We start from the raw sequence: 22,884 nt of genomic DNA on the forward strand, positions 1-22,884 counted from the left end.
TGTGTGCACAAAAACTGCTTGCATATTTTAAAAAAAAATAGCTGGGAAGTCTGCTCCAGAATAGTGAAACATAAAATACATTCACAATGAATAATGAGCAACTGTCCTAATAGGATTTTTGTTTGGCAATGATTCAAGTTTTCTTGGTTACATTTAACCTGGGTGGGTGGTCAAATGGAACACTGTGTATGTGTATTCATTTAAGTTGTTTAAACAATGCATTGACCGGGTTTGATTGAGCTGTTAGATTTACTAGAGCTGAATGCACAGGTTTTAGTGTGCTCAGACTGAAGTTTCCCCCTTTGGCCCAGTCACTGGATCTGGCACAGTTAGTTGGTTCTTGTTGGGGGCTGTCGTTGTGTTGCTATAAATAGCCTCTGGATTAGGATTGGGATATAAACAAGAAAGGTTTCTGCTTCTGGCAATTGGCCTCTGGCTCTTCAGTTTAAGTTTTAGAGATGCAACATGGAACAGGCCCTACTGCCCACCGAATCCACCCTGACCATCGATCACCCATGCACACTAGTTCTATGTTATCCCACTTTCTCATTTACTCCCTAAATGTTGGGGGCAACTTTTTTTAGAAGCCAATTAACCTACAAACCTGCACGTTTTGGGATGTGGGAGGAAATTGGGGCTGCCCGGAAGATATCCACCTGGACACAGGGAGAATGTGCAAACTCCACACAGACAGCTCCCAAGGGGGTCAGGATTGAACTGGGGTATCTGGCAGTGTGAGGCAGCAGCTGTGCCACCCAAAGTTACACTTGTGTAAGTGTGGATGGGCATCCGAGGATGGACACAGGTGTGATGCTCTCCGAGGTGGAATCATTTGACTCTTGACTATCCAGGTTCACATACACATGGCCACTAGAGCAAACTGCTTTAGAGTGCTATTAGTGAAACTATACCCAGTGAAGAGTGAATACCTTCAGGAGAGGAGAAAATCCATTGTGAAATTAACTGAAATTCCTGCCCTTGTGCCCATGTCGGTTTAACCTGCTAAGACAGGGCACGTTCTCTTCAATGACTTTTAGTTATTCCTGCAGTTTTCCTCCTTCATCTTTAACTGCAGTAACCTGCATCTTGCCCAGTGGCATCTTTCCATATCTACATGCAGTGTGGCCTCCTTGAGCTGACACCAAAGCAATGCCATTAGACAGAAAGCAGAGAGAAATTAGATTACCACTTCAACAGCTCTCCCTTTGTTTCTTCAGCAGTTCCAGAATTCTGAATATGAAACTGGTACCATCATTGCCACTGTCGAGAGAATGTTATGTACCCCCACTCAGGCTGTGAATGGGACAATGGCAGTCTACATGTTGTATGGTGGCTGTGATTTTCTTGAAACTCGCATGTTGATGTAATTGTTAGTTTCTGGTTATGGAGTAAACTATTATGTCAGACTGTCCTATGATCTTCCTAAATGGAAGTTGCTTGGAGGGCAGAACCAGCAGTCTTCCTTGATATTTGCCTTTGGTAGTTTGAATTAACACTAACTTTTGATGCGATTGAGCTATTCCCTGTGGTCACAATGTTTTCAGTTTCCCAAGGAGACCATTTGGCATATTGAGTCCATGAGAAGGTTTTTGCCAATATGGTATGACAACCCAGAATATTAATGCTGAACATCTAGATTTTTCACCCCAAAAGTTGCAAAGTATTGAAGCACAACTCAGTGAAAACCACCCAGGTCATCATGCCTGATAGTGCTATCATTACTCCCAGATGCAGGAAGAGCAAATGATTATCTTTGGACCATAGTTAGCCAAGGGGGAGAGTGTTTCAGAGTTCACCACCTGGTTTCAGTGATACTTTAGCCCATGTTATGGATCTGTGTGGCATGGAGGTCATCTGCCATATCACTAAGCGATCCCTTATGCTGCCACATTGGCCACTCGGGACATCTCCCGGAGGGAGGTCACCACTGCACGACCCATCAGGATGCACAATATAAATAGAATAGGACTAATATCCTCATTCCCGAGCTTGGTCAGTCCTGAGGGTCCTAGCTCAATTGGTCAGATGGAATGCAGGAAGGGTAGTTGTAGTGGATGCCATTTGTAAATGTTCTTGCTGTGCGATCACACAACTAAGAATTGTTGCATTAGAAAGATGCATGTACTTGGCTTCTAATGTCACATTTTATTTTGCACTGTTTTACACATGAATAGGGTACCGACTGGCAATTAAAATGTTTAACCATGGAGAATTTCGTGAAGGTGTCAAGATCGGTTAAAACCTTTCCCATTTATGGCCTTGGTCTGCTGCTCTGGATATAGAAATACAGATTTACCATCAGCAATTGTATATAATGCTGTGCAGGTGTTCAGACCAAAGGACCTTAGTATTAATGCCACCAAGACCAGCAAGTGTGAGTTGAGATGAAGAACTAAATGCACAAATTACCACTCCAATCACATTGCCTTTTTTACATTGGCAAGTTTTGTGACATCAGTTGAGTTTATTGTCACATGTACCGATGTATAGTGAAAAGCTCTTGTTGCGTGCTAACATAGAGGGAGTACAGAGAAGGTTCACCAGACTGATTCCTGGGATGTCAGGACTTTCATATGAAGAAAGACTGGATAGACTCGGCTTGTACTCGCTAGAATTTAGAAGATTGAGGGGGGATCTTATAGAAACTTACAAATTTCTTAAGGGGTTGGACAGGCTAGATGCAGGAAGATTGTTCCCGATGTTGGGGAAGTCCAGAACAAGGGATCACAGTTAAGGATAAGGGGGAAGTCTTTTAGCACTGCGATGAGAAAATCATTTTTCACACAGAGAGTGGTGAATCTCTGGAATTCTCTGCCACAGAAGGTATTTGAGGCCAGTTCATTGGCTATATTTAAGAGGGAGTTAGATATGGCCCTTGTGGCTAAAGGGATCAGGGGGTATGGAGAAAAGGCAGGTACAGGATACTGAGTTGGATGATCAGCCATGATCACATTGAATGGCGGTGCAGGCTCGAAGGGCCGAATGGCCTGCACCTATTTTCTATGTTTCCATGTTTCTAACCAGTCAGCAGAAAGACAACACATGATTACAATCAATCTATTTACAGTGTATAGATACATGACAAGGGAATAACATTTTGTGCAAGGTAAAGCCAGCAAAGTCCAGTCAAGCATCGTTCGAGGGACATCAAAGAGTAGTTCAGCACTGCCCTGAGCCTGTCTCCATGAGGCAGTACATTATATTAACATCCAAATGCAAGTCGAGGCTTGTTTATTGGCTATCAACTATCGTAGTGTGTTTTTCCCAGGCTAGGGAAACCTGGCAGTGAGAGGGTGGAACCTGCTCGCTGAACAATCTAAGCACCTGTTTGACACCACTGGCAGTGAACCGAGGAGCAGGATTGCCTCGTGACTCCTTCCTGAAACTTACTTCTCCCCAGTACTGATTATGGGCTTTTTCTCCCCACCCTAGGATGTCATACCTTCCCAACTTGATCCATATCATTTCCCTGCAATAATTGACCATTTCCTCACCACCCATCCTCCACGCATCCGCCATAATGTCCTCGTTCTGCGTGTTGTTCACTCTCTAATGTCGGGGAACCATTTATAAAATCCAAAGCCTACAGCCATCTCCTGGGCAGATACAGAGCCACAGAAATGATCATCAGATGCTGCCTGACCTCGTTGAATGAGGTTATGAATCTGCTGAGTGGTCCTCTTTGTGCTCTAATGAATCTCTGAATCAGTAGACTGCAAATGCACTTCATTTGCATTATGAGAAGGCATTGACCCTTACTTAATAGACAAAAGCAATTAGTCAGCAATTTTCAATTTGTTTTTGCATGTTTTTCTCCTGATCACGTATCGTGAAGAATGCAGGCATATCGCTGGAACGAGAATGTGTATTCGTGCTTTTCTGTTCCAGAAATTTACTACTGTAAATGTCTGAAACTCATTGGCTTTGACCACTATAATTGAGATTCAAGCCCAACCAGCTATTTTCTTCATTTCATGCCATTAAAACCACTTCCCAATGTTAAAATAAATCACAGGCTTTAGAAGGTCACAAAATTCTACTTATAAACCAGTTTAGCACATCCGACCAAAGTTCCACAGGTGGGCTATTTTCACATGATTAGATTTCACAGGAACACGGTAGATTTATGGGGATTATTTCAGCAGTATGAAAGGCTTATTATTTGAATGTTGTGATATGATTTTGCTTATGTGGTCTAAATCCTGGTCGAGCTGCCAGTATAATAATATCCAATCATTATTACAATTAATATTTTTCAATAGAGTCAAACAAATAAAGGGATTTTTGGATTTAAATACAGTTTACAAATGGTGTTTAAGCCATTCCTCTCTTCCATGTTTTCTTTTGCTGTGGAAGTATTTCATGTAATGAGCAGTCTGCTGTGTGTGCAGAGTGAGTTGCTTCCCTGAGTGGTCTTACAGTATTTTTATTATCTTGTTAGATTTATAGGACAGCACAGGCTTTGAATGTTAAATCCCTTGCTAGTGCCATGACTGCTGAGTAAAAGCTCACTAACTCAAGCTCAGGTTAATTGGAAATGGATAGTAAATAGATGTTACCTTGTCAATAGAAATGAAAAACTTTAAAATCATAATTATATGGCACGGGAACAAGTCTTGTAATCCAGTTTGTCCATTCTAATTACCCTTTTTTCACACTAGTTCTATGTTATTCCACAAGTCTTTTCCGCATTAGGGGCAATTATTTATTTACAGGAGCCAATTAACCAACAAACCCCATATGTCTTTAGGATGTTGTCGGAAACCGGAGCACCTGGAGGAAACCCTGGTTGGGTGGGGGGGGGGGGGGGGGGTCACAGGGAGAACGTACAAACTCCACACAAGCAGCACCCAGGGTCAGGCTCAAACCTGGGACTCTGGTGCTATGAAGCAGTAGCTCTTCCAGCTGCACCACTATGCTGCCCTAGTAAGGTAAAAGTAAATCCGAAGGGTTTCTACCGCTATATTAATAGCAAAAGGATAACGAGGGATAAAATTGGTCCATTAGAGAGTCAGAGTGGCCAACTATCTGCAGAGCCAAAAGAGATGGGGGAGATATTGAACAGTTTCTTTTCTTCGGTATTCACCAAGGAGAAGGATATTGAATTATGTGAGGTAAGGGAAACAAGTAGAGTAGCTATGGAAACTATGAGGATCAAAGAAGAGGAAGTACTGACACTTTTGAGAAATATAAAAGTGGATAAGTCTCCAGGTCCGGACAGGATATTCCCTAGGACATTGAGGGAAGTTAGTGTAGAAATAGCAGGGGCTATGGCAGAAATATTTCAAATGTCATTAGAAACGGGAATAGTGCCGGAGGATTGGCGTACTGCGCATGTTGTTCCATTGTTTAAAAAGGGGTCTAAGAGTAAACCTAGAAATTATAGACCTGTTAGTTTGACGTCAGTGGTGGGCAAATTAATGGAAAGAATACTTAGAGATAATATATATAAACATCTGGATAAACAGGGTCTGATTAGGAACAGTCAACATGGATTTGTGCCTGGAAGGTCATGTTTAACTAATCTTCTTGAATTTTTTGAAGATGTTACTCGGGAAATTGATGAGGGTAAAGCAGTGGATGTTGTGTATATGGACTTCAGTAAGGCCTTTGACAAGGTTCCTCATGGAAGGTTGGTTAAGAAGGTTCAATGGTTGGGTATTAATGGTGGAGTAGCAAGATGGATTCAACAGTGGCTGAATGGGAGATGCCAGAGAGTAATGGTGGATGGTTGTTTGTCAGGTTGGAGGCCAGTGACGAGTGGGGTGCCACAGGGATCTGTGTTGGGTCCACTGTTGTTTGTCATGTACATCAATGATCTGGACGATGGTGTGGTAAATTGGATTAATAAGTATGCAGATGATACTAAGATAGGTGGGGTTGCGGGTAATGAAGTAGAGTTTCAAAGTCTACAGAGAGATTTATGCCAGTTGGAAGAGTGGGCTGAAAGATGGCAGATGGAGTTTAATGCTGATAAGTGTGAGGTGCTACATCTTGGCAGGACAAATCAAAATAGGACATACATGGTAAATGGTAGGGAATTGAAGAATGTAGGTGAACAGAGGGATCTGGGAATAACTGTGCACAGTTCCCTGAAAGTGGAATCTCATGTAGATAGGGTGGTAAAGAAAGCTTTTGGTGTGCTGGCCTTTATAAATCAGAGCATTGAGTATAGAAGTTGGGATGTAATGTTAAAATTGTACAAGGCATTGGTGAGGCCAATTCTGGAGTATGGTGTGCAATTTTGGTCGCCTAATTATAGGAAGGATGTCAACAAAATAGAGAGAGTACAGAGGAGATTTACTAGAATGTTGCCTGGATTTCAGCAACTAAGTTACAGAGAAAGGTTGAACAAGTTAGGGCTTTATTCTTTGGAGCGCAGAAGGTTAAGGGGGGACTTGATAGAGGTTTTTAAAATGATGAGAGGGATAGACAGAGTTGACGTGGAAAAGCTTTTCCCACTGAGAGTAGGGAAGATTCAAACAAGGGGACATGACTTGAGAATTAAGGGACTGAAGTTTAGGGGTAACATGAGGGGGAACTTCTTTACTCAGAGAGTGGTAGCTGTGTGGAATGAGCTTCCAGTGAAGGTGGTGGAGGCAGGTTCGTTTTTATCATTTAAAAATAAATTGGATAGTTATATGGATGGGAAAGGAATGGAGGGTTATGGTCTGAGCGCAGGTATATGGGACTAGGGGAGATTATGTGTTCGGCACGGACTAGAAGGGTCGAGATGGCCTGTTTCCGTGCTGTAATTGTTATATGGTTATATGTTATATGGTTATAGTCACAATTGCCGGTATTTTGTCCATATCCTTTTAAACCTTTCCTATCCATGACACTAGTACATTATCAAGAATATGCAGCAGGGTTCAAACCTGTGTGAGGATTCCTCGTTAGATTTTAAGTCCAGCACCTAAACCACTCAGCTATCGAAGCTCACGAGCTGTTCATTTTAAGTACATTTACCTGTTGGTCCTGAATTTTGATGGGAGAGCAGCCAAGTGACCTGTTCCTGCTCCTAATTGCACATAATAATGGCACACTGGCCTTCATTAGTCAGTGTATTGCGAAGAGATGCTGGAAGGTCATGTTGCAGTTGTATAAAGGGCCTGTCCCACCAGCATGCGACTGCATGCGGCTAGCGCGACCTAACGTGGTCGCTTGAGCCTACGGCCTCGCGGGGCCGGTCCCACTTCGATCGCCGGAGCCATATGGGGCTGGTCCCGACATCGCGCGGGGCTCCGAAAAACTGACACTATCCAAAAATCCCGAGCGGCAATGGGCGTACGCAGTGTCTCGACGCCGTACACAGCGTCTTGACGCCGTACGCAGCGTCTTGACGGCGTACGCTTAACGCATGGCGTTGCGCGATGACGTCACCACCTGGCGTGCCGTTGCGTGATGACGTAACTGCCCGACGCCGTGCGACGTCCAAATTCAGTCAGCCCGCCTCCTGCCCAGCTGATTGGTGAGTATGATGTCGGGACCAGCTTCAGACGGCGCCGCGGTTGGAAGTGGGACCGGCCCTGCGAGGCCGTACGGCTCAAGCCACCACGTTTGGTCGCGCTAGACGCATGCAATCGCATGCTAGTGGGACAGGCCCTTAAGATGTTACTGAGACTGCATTGGGAGTATTGCGTTCACACTTCTGGGCACCCCATGTTATAGGAAAGATATTGTCAAACTTGAAAATGTTCAGAGAAGATTTACGAGGATATTGCCAGGACTAGAGAATCTGAGCTATAGGGAGAGGTTGAGTAGGCTGGGTCTCTATTCCTTGGAGCGCAGGAGGTTGAAGGGTGATCTTATAGGGGTGTATAAAATCATGAGAGGAATAGATTGGGTAGATGCACAGAATCTTTGCCCAGGGTAGGGGAATCGAGGACCAGAGGACATAGGTTCAAGGTGAAGGGGAACAGATTTAACAGGAATCTGAGGGATGACTTTTTCACAAAAAGGGTGGTGGGTGTATGGAACAAGCTGTCAGAGGAGGTAGTTGAGGCTGGGACTATCCCAACGTTTAAGAAACAGTTAGACATGTACATGAATAGGACAAGTTTGGAGGGCTTTGGACCAAACGCAGGCAGGTGGGACATGTTGGCCGGTGTGGGCAAGTTGGGCCGAAGGGCCTGTTTCCACACTGGATCACTCTATGACTCAATGATTAATTAGTCTGTTCCAATGCACGACTAAAATCTGGCTTTTTTTACTTAGGGAACGAATGAAAGCTATGGAGAAGCAGATTGCTAGTTTGACGGGACTTGTTCAGTCTGCACTGTTCAAGGGAGGCAATGGTACAAAAGAACTTCCCAGGTAAGAGAAAAGGAACATAAAAACAGAAAATGATGGAAACATTCAGTAAATAAAAAACTTACACACTTACTTGGTTTTTCTTTCCTCAGTGAGAAGTTAAAAGTTGTGCCACAAGCCATCATCAATGAGATACAAGGTAATTATTCTTCATTTTCCAAATGGAAACATTTTCTCTAGAATACTTCAAATGTATTGATTGTTCACAGTGAGTAAATGCAACATCATGTATCACACGTTTTATAGCTCAGAGGAAATGGAAAGGACCAATTTAACATCACAAGCAATTTTAATGCAGAGATGAATGTGTTCTTTGGAACTGCTCATACATTCAGTAGCCTCCTCCTCTAATCTGGCAACATAGGAGGGCTTTGGTTGAGCGATTCATTTAAAGGAGGTATGTTCTTAAAACATGGTACCATGTCAGTACTGAAATGCTTGGCTCAATTCCTGAAGTAGTGTTGAACCATAAGTTGCTGACTTGGAAGATCAAATAACATCAATTAAGCAAACTGGATACATATACCACCTAAAAGGCTCACACACCTTGCAGATTGACAGGGTACTTCCTTTGGCAGCAGGTAATCTGGAGGAAATAGATTCAACCCTCAGCAAAAAGAAAATATACATGGAGGCAAAAGAAAATGGCGGCACAGTGGTGCAGCGGTAGAGTTGCTGCCTTACAGCTCCAGAGACCCGGGTTCGATCCTGACTATGGGCGCTTGTCTGTACATTCTCCCCGTGACCTGAGTGGCTTTTTTCCGGGTGTTCATGTTTCCTCCCACGCTCCAAAGGCATAGAAGTTTGTGGGTTAATTGGGTTGGTATAATTGTAAATTGCCTGTAGTGTTTCTTGGATAGTGTAAGTGTGCGGGGCCTTTTTCCACACTGTATCTCTAAACGAAACCCAAAAAAATGATAATCAACTTGAAACCAGTACAGCACATCCTAGAGGAGACCAATAGAACAAGTGAAGAGGTATCAGTAAGGCTTTGTGGGATATTGGAATTGAGAAGTTTTTCACTCTGTGTGTGAACCTTTGCTTATTAGTTATAATTCATTTTTTATTGAAGTACTCTGAATCTGACCTGGGTAACATTGAGGTTATTGCACCTGCCTGACAAATCCTTTGCTGAAGATATGACAGCAATGGAATATTTTTATAACATTCAGCTATCTGCATTTGTCTCTTGTGCTGGCTTGGGTTGAAAGCAGAGTTGCATTTATTCCAGACTGAAATAAGTGCATGCCAGGCAGATTGTTTCAGTGTACCTCTGGGCAGCACGGTGGTGCAACAGTGGAGTCTCTTTCAGCGCAAGAGACCCAGGTTTGATCCTGACTACAGTTGCTGCTTGTACAGTTTTTGTACGTTCTTACCGCCACCTGCGTAGGTTTTTTTCCCACACTCCAAAGGTTTGTAAGTTAATTGGCTTGGTATAATTGTAAATTGTCTCTAGTGTGTGAAGGATAGTGTAACAGTGGGCTGAAGGGCCTGTTTCCTTGCTGTATCCTGAAACTAATCTAAACGATGAACTCTGAGCTATCGGAGATCTGCAGAGTCTGAAACTCTGAGAAATTGAGAGCTATTGCGTGCATCAGTGGAACTTATTCATTTATGATCATCGTCTCTCCTGTTTAGACTTTAGAGATACAGTGCGTTAACATACCCTTCTGCGCACTGAGTCCACGCTGACTGGTGATCACCCCGAACACTAGCACTATCCTGCACACCAGAGCCAATTTTATCATAACCTATTAATACAACCATATAACCATATAACAATGACAGCACGGAAACAGGCCATCTCGACCCTTCTAGTCCGTGCCGAACACTTATTTTCCCCCAGTTCCATCTACCTGCACTCAGACCATAATCCACCATTCCTTTCCCGTCCATATACCTATCAAATTTATTTTTAAATGATAAAAACGAACCTGCCTCCACCACTTCCACTGGAAGCTCATTCCACACAGCTACCACTCCTGAGTAAAGAAGTTTCCCCTCATGTTATCCCTAAACTTCTGTCCCTTAATTCTCAAGTCATGTCCTCTTGTTTGAATCTTCCCTACTCTCAGTGGGAAAAGCTTACCCACATCAACTCTGTCTATCTCTCTCATCATTTTAAAGAACTCTATCAAGTCCCCCCTTAACCTTCTGCGCTCCAAAGAATAAAGACCTAACTTGTTCAACCTTTCTCTGTAACTTGGTTGCTGAAACCCAGGCAACATTCTAGTAAATCTCCTCTGTACTCTCTCTATTTTGTTGACATCCTTCCTATAATTAGGCGACCAAAATTGTACCCCATACTCCAGAATTGGCCTCACCAATGCCTTGTACAATTTTAACATTACATCCCAACTTCTATACTCAATGCTCTGATTTATAAAGGCCAGCATACCAAAAGCTTTCTTTACCACCCTATCTACATGAGATTCCACCTTCAGGGAACTGTGCACAGTTATTCCTACAATCTACAATCTACAAACATGCAAGTCTTTGGAGTGTTGGAGGAAATCAGAGCACCCGGAAAAAACCCGCATGGTCACAGGGAGAATGTACAAACTCTTTATTGCCCTTTAGTTTGTCTATGAAGAAACAGCAAGAGCCTAACACTGTGGGACTGTAGAGGAGCCTTACTGTCTTGCTGCTATTTTAGTGCAGTCAATCAGTCTGGCATGTAAGGAAACTTGTCGCCACTGCGGGAGATTAAACTATCTTGTTACAGAAGTAGGATCATGCGGTATTTTCTGATAGTTATTTTTTTAGATAAGTCATACCTGACCAACCTTGTTGCAATGGCTACTGGGCTGCACTAGATGTGGGTAATGTGTATTTTCAAAATGGCACTTCATGATCCTAAATAAGGGACGCAGCAAACGTGATGCCGCAGTGAGGTGGTGTTCTGCATGGGAAGATAATTGGCGAGGAGAAAACAGAAATGAAGGAAAAGTGGAATGGAATGGAATATTTTATTGTCACATGTAACAAAGCACTGTGAGATTCTTTGCTTGTATACCCAAGGTGTACAAATAGCAGCCACCTATGGCGCTGACAAAGTTACAAAGTACGCCGGCTCCACCAGTGCAGAAAGAAGCCATTCCGACCATCAGGCCTGCTCTTTCCATACCTTTTAAAATCATTTTTAGTTTCAAGTTTGTGGATTCTGCTTCCAATGTTGTTCGTGGATCACGCTGTTATAACATGACTTCCGCTAATCTCTCCTTTTGTATTGTTTGTGATTGTCTTGCATCTGTACCCTGTTGTTATGGCTGCAGCAACCAACGAGATCAGTACCTCCTCCACACATTCCTATTCACTGTATGGAAACTCATTCTGATGTCTGTTCTTAATCTATCTTTAATAGCAGCGGCAACAGTTTCTATTTCACACTCCATGTGTATTCCGGACTGATTTCCAAATTAAGCAAATTCCAAAAAAATGCACTTTGAAACTTAGGGTTTTGAAGATTCAATGGTATTGCATTTTACAGGATAAGGTTATTCAGTATTATGAGTGAAATTATTTTTAACCTCAGTGGGAGGCTAATATTGTAGATCAAGGGGCTGCAGATGCTGGTTTACAAAAAAGTCACAATGTGCTGGAGTAACTCAATAGGTTAGGCAGCATTTCTCAAGGACACAGATAGATGATATTTCAAGTCGGACACTTTGTTGAGAGCAGCATTTCCTATTGGTGACTAAAACACAGTGTTTGTACTGGTTGAAATGTTATACGCCTCTTGCCTCTAATTATAATAGTGGCATGTTAAGTTCCCAGCCACTTACCTTTTTCTTGTGGGTGACTGATAGAATTGTTTCATTTAATTTTGAATTCCCTGTATCCTAGAGCCTTGGGCTCCAGCTCAGCAAGGACTGAATTAGCTGCACATATGATTTAGGAACCTTAGCAGTGATTATAGGGAGCTGACTCATTCCATCTGTCTAGGTTAGTTTGAAATTCAAGTTTCAGAGTGATTACTGTCTAATAAAATGTGCCAAAGTGATTGAAGAACATTTGCAATCTGTTCAAAGCAGATACGCCACCCTTAATCCAAATGTGAGAAAACGTAGATTAATTGGTTGTACAATCAGGTGAGGTTAAATCTGATAAATTTTAGAAAACTGCATAAACTACTTCCAATGTTTGATGATGCATGCAAATTATCTATCTATATACTATTAAAACTCTGTGCCTGCCGCCTGCCGTCTGGCTGCCGTCCGGCTGCCTGCCGTCCGGCTGCCTTTCTGCCTTTTGATTCGTTCCATCGTGTGATGTCACAATGCCCAATACTCGCAGATGTCCAATCGGAATGGCCGATGCTCGCAGATATCCAATCGGAATGGATCCATTTACATGTACGGCTGCCGGCTGCATTTCTTCCTTTGATTCATTGCCACGCCGAATCCAGACGCTCAATTGCCGAGATCTTTTCCATTTCGGTAGAGATTTCACTTTTCTTTCTAAGTATCCGCTCCTCATTACATTTCGTCGTGTTTAAGTACACGTTTTTAATCAAATCCTTCTCCCCCCCACCCCCCCCCCCCCCCCCCCCCCCCACCCCCCAAAATTTCAAAAATAAACTGGCTTCTCACCCATACAAGCAGCCATTTCGGTAGACATTTCACTTTTCATTCCAACTATCCACTCCTCATTAGATTTCGTTATGTTTATGTCCACATTTTTCATTAAATCCTTCTCCCCACCCCCCACTCACTCATTTTGTCGCCCCCCCCCCTCACTCACTCATTTTGTCGCCTCCTGCTGGCTGGCGACCATAACGGCTGCTGGCGCCCGCATCTCGCCTCAAAGACGCCATTTAAAACCAGCCGCGCTGCTCATTCCTGAGCCACTTGAGTTGGAGGACCACGTCTCCCGTGGGGGCTACGGGTAGGGAACGGCTGCATTGGGGGAGCAGACCCAACGTGTCTGCCCTTGGTCTAGTATATTACTAAAACTCTCATCTTGTTTGTGATTCTGTCTGTCTGCGTGCAATTGTCCCATCTGCTTCTGGAACTACACCAAAACGGTACATGATAGCGCCACAATTTTTGGACCACCTTATTCACAATTGTCTTGTGTGTTTTTATCAAGTTTCGTTCAGATTGATGTTATATTTTACAAGTTATTCACTTTTTTAACTTTACAAAATCCAGTTTGAGAAAAAATCACTTGAAATCACAGTGGCAGTTAGCAGCTATGACGTCACAATGGAATCTTATTTACCTAAACTGCCCGACAGCAGTGTTTCACTGGCAGTTAGCAGCGTATGACATCACAATGGGGTCTCATTTACATAAACTGCCCATCAACAGTGTTTCACCCAGTGCAGTGAGAGATTTGTTACATTGGTGTAAGGAGAGGGAGGAAGGGAGTGGGGTAGGGGAGGAGGAGAAATGTTATTTAAACATTGTGTTTAGTGGGGAAGTGGGATAGAGGAGAGGTGAGGAGTGGGGGAAGCAGGGAGATAGGGGGAGAGGAGTGGGATAGGGTGGGGAGAGGGGTTATGGAGGGAGGGAGTGACTGAGGGTAGGGGAAAGGAGAGGGAGGAGTGGAGGAGGAAAGAGAAGATGGAGGGTGAAGAGGAGGAGGGGGAGGGAGTGTTGGGGGAATGAAGGAGGATAGGAGTAGGAAGAGGGATGGCGAGTTGCCGTGACTCGCGTCATAACATGGATCTCTGGTGTCACAACTGGAATGCAGGTGGGGGCTATGGGTGAGTGGCAGAATATTGGGTTTTGGGACCAGCCCTCCCATGTGACAGGGACCCAACGGGTCCACTTGGCCTAGTATAAAATAAAATGTAGCATTTTGATATTTTAAACTGATCATGTAAATGTCAGATAGAGTTCCACTCATATGGCAGAGTATTAATCTTTTCCTAATGATAATAGTTTATTATTAAATTCCAAAGTTAAATTGCTCAATTCAAGCTGAATTATGTTTCATTCTGTAATCTGGATTTGTTGATCTGCTTGTGCATTGTGAAAATTGTGTTTTGCCATGGTATTAATCTGAACCCTTCAGACATCTGTAACAACTGCCTGCTTGCAAGCAGCCAGGTGTCTCCTCAGAATTACATTGAGCATTGATTGCAGCCAAATTTAAATCTTCCCAAAAAGGGCTTTTGTTTTGTTTTTTTTCCAGCTCATGGAATAATTTTCCCTTGCAGGTCTAACAAGTGAAACCTCAGTGGTGATTCTGGAATCTTCGGGCGTGGCTGCCCAACCCTCTGCTTCCTGTCAGCAGAAAATTCAAAGCAATGTGTATGATTTACGGAAGAATATTCATGACCTGCGCATGCAGCTTCAGCAGTTGAGACAATCACAGGTATCTGTTCACGTTTCCACCCAGAAGACTATAAACTTGCCACAGTATCTAAATGTTTCCCCTCAGAGATTAAGAGTTTAATTGATTGGGATAAGATTATGAATGTAGGTTACTTTATTCTCATTCATCCTATATTAGGATTGGAATAAGCATTTGTTCTGCATTGTAGATTGATATGCCAAAGATTTTATACAGTGTTAAATCTTGGAATGGCCGCGGGACTTTGCGAGCGCCCGCCGGGGCTCCAACACCAAGACCCGGTGCGTGGCCTTGCATCACCCGGCGTGGCTTTAATGGCTGCGGGACATATAACATCGCCCGCCGGGGGCTTTGACTCTGTCTTTGACTCTGACATGGGGGGGAGAGGGGAGTGCAGGGGAGAGATATGTTTAAGTTTTGCCTTCCATCACAGTGAGGAGGACTCACTGTGATGGATGTTTATGTGAATTGAATTGTGTTGGTGTGTGTCTTGGTTCTTTTTTTGTATGGCTGCAGAAACCAAATTTCGTTTGAACCTCATGTGAGGTTCAAATGACAAATAAAAGGTATTGTATTGTATTGTATACAGAGCAAACTGCATGTGTCCTTGCTAAGCAGCAGCGGAACTCATCTTTATGTGGCATTTATTTCTGAAGCAATTTAAGGGCCTGTCCCACTTACGTGTCCTTGGCACGCAAACTACGCAACCTCGTGGTCGCGTTGAGCCGAGACGGTCCCGCGAAGGTCGGGCACGATTACATGCGTACGCACAGCCGGCTGGAGCGCGTGATGTCATTTGAAGATGGACACAAAGCTGGAGTAACTCAGCGGGACCGGCAGCATCTCTGGAGAGAAGCAATGGGTGATGTTCCTGTGTGTGAATGTGTGTGAATGTGTGTGAGTGATTGGTGGTGGTCGGAGGGGCCGTAGGTGCAGAATGGCAGCCACGCTTCCGTCAGTCTGCCCCAGGGCAGCTGTGGCTACAGAAGTAGCTTACCACCACCGAGTGTGACTGAGGAGTGAATGAATAATGCGATGTAAAGCGCCTTGAGTATTAGAAAGGCGCTATATAAATCCCATCCATTATGTTTCGTGTCGAGACTCTTCTTCAGTCTGAAAAGAAGGGTTTTGATCCGAAACGTCACCAATTGCTTCTCTCCAGAGATGCAGCCGGTCCCACTGAGTTTACCCTGCATTTTGTGTCTATCTTCAATTTTCTTGGCCCCGCTCTGGGAGTAGAAGTGGGGGCGGATCCGGACCGCAATGGCCCTGAGCCCCAGGCCGAGTTCGGCGATCGTTTGCCTGCTTTTGCTGCTGTTGAAGGTGAGACGTTGCGTCGCGCCAAGGTCTTGGGCCTGTCCCACTTTGGCCGTCAGTTCCACGACAGGCCATTGGAGCGTGAAGATTTTGTTCACTATAAGAATTTCGGAGCCCCGCGCGATGTCGCGCACAACTCCATACCCCTCCGCTCTTCTAAGTGGGACCAGCCCCTCGCGGCCAATAGATGCCCGTGTGCCTCAATTTGCGTGCCAAGGACATGTAAGTGGGACAGGCCCTTTATTGTATAGCACAGTTTCACTGCGATGGTGAGCTATGCTTCTCTGTCTTTAGGAATGGCATTGTTGGGAGTAACATTTCTGCCATCTCTTTGCAGTCGAAGATGCATGCATAGGCTGTATGGCTTCTGGCTTATGTAGCCCGAACAAGGGAGATATTTCAGTGACCTTCCACATAGAAGATGAAAGAAAGCCCCAGACAGTTTAAAGTTCAGCTCATCATCACCTGTGAGGGATGTTGAAGGGACAAATGGAACCCGTTTGTATCAGTGTTATGTTTCCTTAGGGCTTGAGGAGTTAAGCAACTGATCAAGTTTTTCGGAGCTATTTTTATTGTGACTGTACCGCATCTTCTGGAAGAAACTACACTGCAAAAAATCAATACTGAGCTTCAGAACTCTTTACCCCAGTCACAAAATAAACACCTTGTGCTGTTTGACTGACAAAATAGAGTTATACAGCACAGAACAGGCCGTTTGCCGCAACTTGTCCACGTGGACCAAGGAGTCTTCCTGAGCTTGTCCCATTTCCCTACTTTTAGCTAATTTCTCTCTAAACCTTTTGCTATCCACATACCTGTCCAAGTGTATTTTAAACATTGTAATTGCTTACAGTTACCTCTGCCACTTCCTCTGGCAGCTCGTTCCATATATCCACCACCCTTGTGTGAATAACTTGCCTCTCATGTCCTCTTTAAATCTCTGCCCTTTCAACTTAAAACCGCGCCCTCCGAGTTTATACTCCCTCAGAAAAAGACTGTAACAATCCATCTTATCTATACCCCTCATGATTTTATAAACCAAGGAAAATCATTATAACCTCTCTAGTCTCTCCTAATAACTCAAGCCCTCCAGTCCCAGCAACTTCTTTTCTTAACCCTCTCTCTACTTTAATGACATCTGCATAGTGTTGCAAACGCAACAGCACTCAATATTCAAGGTATGGTCTCACAGGAAAATAATCATAACTTCTCCAGTCTCTCCTTATAACCATTATTCCTGCAGTCCCAGCAACATCCTTGCGAATCTTTTCTGCACCCTTTCTAGCTTGATGACATCTGTGTAATATGATGATTTGGAACTGCACTCAATATTTCCGGTGTGGTCTCACCAACGTCTTGTGCAGTTGTAACATGATGTTCCAACTCTTGTATTCAGCGTCCCATCCGATGAATGCAACTATCCTCTTTCACTGCCCTGTCTACCTATGTCACCACTGTAAGGTAACTATTATTCTAAGGTAACTTTTATTCACTAAAGTCTGTCGAAGTTTTGCGTTCTCTGTTACAAAATAATTTTAGACTCAGAGTGGGTCTGCTGTTCAGACATGTTGACCATCTGACAAATGCGACCGTTGAACATCTGAAACAATGACAAATATGAACTGGAAGTCAATGCACACCAGAGGAGCCACTATGGTAACACTCCAGATTTGTGCTTAGGCCACCAGATGGCTAATGTAATTCTCTATAACCCATGTCTTCTCTTAATGCTTTCATATCAACAATTGTATTGGCCTTATTTTGGAAAGGAGCAACATTGTTTGGTCTTGTGCATTAAAAGGAACATTTGTATTCATATAATTACTTTTACAACCTCAGGCAGTCCCAAAACATTTTACAATCAGTGTAAAGGAAGTAAATTGTAAATACTTAGAAAAGACACAAAATGCTGGAGGAACTCAACGGGACAGGCAGCATCTCTGAACCTGAAGAAGAGTCTCGACCCGAAACATCATCCATTCCTTCTATCCAGAGATGCTACTTGCCTCGCTGAGTTACTCCAGCATTTTGTGTCTATCTTTGGTGTAAACCTGCATCTGCAGTTCCTTCCTAAACAAATTGTAAATGCAATTATACTCAAAGAAGTCCAGTCCAGTGCAGTTTACACATGCCAAGCTACGACAAAACAATACCACCTATCATTTACCAGCCTTTGATCCACCTCTCTTTTCCAGCTATTCTCCCCCATGCTAATCAGTACAAAGAGACCTGACCCGAAATGTCCTCTGTTTGTTTCCCTCCACAAACGCTGCCCGCCACACTGCGTTTCTCACAACACTTTTTTTTAACAACAACTGACTCTGTAATTTGTAAGTGGTGTTGGTTTGAGGGTTAAATGTTGGCCATGAGATCTATTGCTTTTGAGACCAAATAAATTATTGGTCTGATGCTTCATTTCAAAAATGGTGCCTTCAACAGTGGAGTACTCTCAGTGCTGGCGTAGATTTTTATGTTCAAGTCTCTGGAACAGGATTTGAACTCACAACATTCTGACTCGATTTACAGTGCTATCAACTAGTCCATGTCTGATCCTTCAAATGAATCTTTTTATATAAATATAAAAATAAAACAAGTATATTTCCCACTTAAAATAACATTCCATGTTACAGTGTTACTTTGAAGTATGCGAGAAAATAGGTTTACAAGATTAAGTCCTGTGGTTATAGTATTTTACTATGATTTCCTCATGAGCCAATAGTGAATATATGCCCAGGAATGAATGGGACACGCTGTGCTTAAATCTAAATGGCGTCAAGTTGGGAAAAGGGGAAGTACAACGGGATTTGGGGGTCCTTGTACATCAGTCTCTGAAAGTAAGCATGCAGGTACAGCAGGCAGTGAAGAAAAAGAATGGCATGTTGGCCAATATAACAAGAGGAATCGAATATAGGAGCAAATAGGTCCTTCTGCAGTTGTACAGAGCCCTAGTGAGACCACACCTGGAGTATTGTGTGCAGTTTTGGTCCCCTAATTTGAGGAAGGACATTCTTGCTATTGAGGGAGTGCAGCGTAGGTTTACAAGGTTAATTCCCGGGATGGCGGGACTGTCATATGCTGAGAGAATGGAGCAGCTGGGCTTGTACACTGGAGTTTAGAAGGATGAGAGGATATCTCATTGAAACATATAAGATTGTTAAGGGTTTGGACACGCTAGAGGCAGGAAACATGTTCCCGATGTTGGGGGAGTCCAGAACCAGGGGCCACAGTGTAAGAAGAAGGAGTAAGCCATTTAGAACAGAGACGAGGAAACACTTTTTCTCACAGAGAGTGGTGAGTCTGTGGAATTCTCTGCCTCAGAGGGCGGTGGAGGCGGGTTCTCTGGATGCTTTCAAGAGAGAGCTAGATAGGGCTCTTAAAGATAGTGGAGTCAGGGGATATGGGGAGAAGGCAGGAACGGGATACTGATTAGGGATGATCAGCCATGATCACATTGAATGGCGGTGCTGGCTCGAAGGGCCGAATGGCCTATTCCTGCACCTATTGTCTAAATGGAAAAAATCAGCTTCCCGTTATAAAATATGCGCACCGCACAAGTTCTCGAATTATGCCAACCTCGGCACTTGAACTACAAATTTCGAGCTCCAGGCAGGTCCCAAGATTGATTAACCCCAGGATATGAATCACTGATTGTTCCAGCAGATGTAGTGGGGCATGGTTCTTGTGCATCATTTCTGAAGCAAATTTAAATCTATCTTGCAGCCAGAAGGGCTCTGGAGTCCCACAGAATAATTTGGCAGCTTTCCAAGCCATGCCCCCGAACCAGAAACTGTTAGATCTGAAAGGTACTGCCGTTTAATTCACTTGGGGAAAAGATGGGAGATGGGGATGAGGAGTTGTGACAGGAACAGGAATTTGTTGCTGATTTTTGCAATACTTTATCAGCAAACAGTGGGCGGCACAATGGCGCAGCGGTAGAATTGATGCCTTATAGCGCCGGAGGCTCGGATTGAATCCTGACTATGGGTATTGTCCATATGGAATTTGTATGTTTTCCCTGTGACCGCATGGGTTTTCTCTGGGTCCACTGGTTTCCTCCCAAACTCCAAAGACATACAGGTTTTTAGGTTGATTGGCTTTGGTAAAATTGTAAATTGTCCCTTGTGTGCAGGATAGTGCGTGTATGGAGTGATTGCTGGTCAGCACAGACTTGGTGGGCCGAAGGGCCTGTTTCCCTGCTGTCTCTATAGTCAAACCTACCATTACTAGTTAGGGTTATGAATGTAACTCCTTAATAGCTTCATTCCTACTAAGCTTACCAGCTGTATAACCTGTTAAAATAGTTGAATCAACTTATGTATCCCTTTAAACATACAGAAAGGTTTTAATTATTCAGCAAAATAGTTGCTTGTCCTAGCTAGCCGGACTTCTCTTTGCCTGATCCATATCGCTCCAAAGGTTTCCGATCTATGTTCATGTCTAAGTGCAATTTAAATGTGATAATTGTACAATTCTTTATCACCTCCGCCCGTCTGCTCCATGCCCACACCCTGATTGGGGTTAGGAGGGAGAGATAGATCAGCTATGATTGAATGGCGTAGACGATGGGCCGAATGGCCTAATTCTACTATTCATTATGACCTCCACCCTTTGGGTGAAAATTCCGTCTATCCCTCCCCACACACCTCCACCCCCCCTCAAGTCTTTTTAAATGTTTCGCCTTTCACTCTAAAACCATACCCTCCGGTTTTAACTCTCCCACACAGGGGGAAAACACTGTGACTATCTAGCCTATCTTTGCAATGCATGTTTTATATACATCCAACGTCATGCTCACCCCTCTATGCTCCAGGGTAAAAAGATGCAGCCTATCCAGCCTTGCCCTATAACTCAAACACTTCACCTCCAGTAACATCCTCATAAATCTTTTGTGGCCCCTTTCCAGTTTAATGACATCCTTCTATAGCAGGGCGACCAAAACCATACACAGTACTCCAAATGCAACCGTACCAATATCTTGCACGGTCTACTTGTGTTGTCTATATTATTGCAAACCTAGGGCTGGGATTTCTCAACTCAATTCTCAGGGTAGGACGTGGGACATCCAGCTAATTTGTTAAGAAAATCAGCAAGACTGTCGAATGAAAGCTGATAGGATAAGAATAAGCTGCTATTTGGAACAGCTCTCTGACGCGAGTGGGCAGTTTTAAGAGTAAGTTGCAAAAGTGATTGATTTGTTTTTCATCAGTGAATAATGCCTGTTGGGAACTTTGCCCTATACTGTTCTATGCCAATATATGGTTGATAACCTACTTGTCAGATTTACTCCTAACTTGCATCAAAAATAGAATCTACTAAAATTCCATAAATAACTGAGAAGGCACATTCAGTTTGGTTTATTGATTTATTATTTTCATCATTTGTGTTTTCCATCTTATCATGAAAGGACACAATTGTTGCCTTGCTCTTTCTAGGTAGTACTCATCTATAATAATATTCCATAAAAAAGAGAAACTTAGTAACCTGAAGAAAAGCAAGATCAGTAACAATTTTATTCCTTAAATTTAGTACCAAAAATATTCAGAAATATATATTGGCATTGTCAATGTTTTCTGCTAGAGCGTGTTCATTTGATGCTCCATTGCAAAGGAATTGTGTAAAACGTCATAGGTTTGACTGATCTTTCTTTTTGTCATTTTCCCTACAAATGCTGCAACCAATGTATTCTCGAGAACGTTAGTTTTATTGTTTGAAGCAGTTTTGAGTGATGTTGTTTGCCAGGTGACTGGTGGATTGTGCATTGGTTATTTCTCTTCCAGTATTCCGCTTCCTTCAAAAGCCATCTATTCAGCATTTTCCCTTCTAAGAGGTATAGAGGCTTGGTGAAGAGGAGTTTAGTTTATTATTGTCACGTGTACCGAGGTACAGTGAAAAGCTTTTGTTTGCATGCTATCCAGTCAAAGGAAAGACTACAGATGAATATAATCAAGCGGAGGTAGACACAAAATGCTGGAGTAACTCAGCGGGCGGGACAGGCAGCATCTCTGGAGGGAAGAAATGGGTGAAGAAGGGTTTCGACCCGAAATGTCACACATCCTTTCTCTCCAGAGATGCTGCCTGTCCCGCTGTTACACCAGCATTTTGTGTCTACCTTCGATTTAAACCAGCATCTCCAGTTCTTTTCTACACTTCCAATACAGTCAAGCCATCTACAGTTATACGGATAAAGGATAAAAGTGCAAGATAATGTCTGATAAAGTCTTGAGTAAAGATAGTTCAAAGATCTCCAATGAGGTGGATTGGAGGTCAGAACCGCTCTCTACCTGATGAGAGGGACCATTCAGTTGCCTGACTACAGCTGGGAAGAAACTGTCGGAGGCAGTGTTAACACAATTGGAGATTAACTGTCCTGCACAAATCCAGTTCCATTGTAGCAAAATGTAGTCCATCCCTAATCTACTCCATCGCTATATGAAATACTGTTGTATTTTGCTGAAACCAGTGTCATTCTAAGGTTGCGATTAAAGTACAGACAAGATCATAAATATGGATGTAGCGAGGCGTCTGCAGAGTGCAGTCTGGGCATCACTCAGCCTGATGAGAGCTCCGCAGCATTTAGTGTGCATTGCTTCTTGGCCAATGGGATTTTAATATTTCAGGACATTAAATAACATTATAGTTGATTCATAACTGCAGGCTCTTACTGCAGGCTGGTGGGTGGGTGATTGCACATTCTCTCTCTCTTCTGCAAAGCACTTAATGGAATAAGAACACTGGGAATGAGCTTTCGGCAGCTGTGCAGACCAGAATGAGTAGTTCTAATTGAAACACAGTGCAATGCATTACATTTTCAAATGACAAAACTCATCATTGAGCATTAGAATGTAAAATGGAGCGCTTTGGCTTCTGATGGTTATTGAAAGCTGAAATTTTAAATCCTTTGATTGCCCTGCGATTTGTTTTGTCTGATTTCCTGTGTCTATATTTTTCTTT

The 22,884-nt window shown here is 43.3% G+C and overlaps 1 protein-coding gene across 15 annotated transcripts in view; it reads left to right on the forward strand.

Moving 5' to 3' along the window:
• The window catches only part of kiaa1217 (KIAA1217 ortholog), a 604,059-nt gene that overhangs the window by 509,416 nt on the left and 71,759 nt on the right, over positions 1-22,884 (forward strand). For all 15 annotated transcript variants that reach the window (XM_033015665.1, XM_033015692.1, XM_033015700.1 and 12 more), the window contains 3 exons: positions 8,218-8,316; positions 8,406-8,452; positions 14,480-14,637. In XM_033015665.1, coding sequence (XP_032871556.1) covers positions 8,218-8,316; positions 8,406-8,452; positions 14,480-14,637 — 304 coding nt within the window. The remainder of the gene's footprint in view (positions 1-8,217; positions 8,317-8,405; positions 8,453-14,479; positions 14,638-22,884) is intronic.

This window comes from Amblyraja radiata, chromosome 2, assembly GCF_010909765.2.
Source record: "Amblyraja radiata isolate CabotCenter1 chromosome 2, sAmbRad1.1.pri, whole genome shotgun sequence".
Lineage (NCBI taxonomy): Eukaryota > Metazoa > Chordata > Chondrichthyes > Rajiformes > Rajidae > Amblyraja > Amblyraja radiata.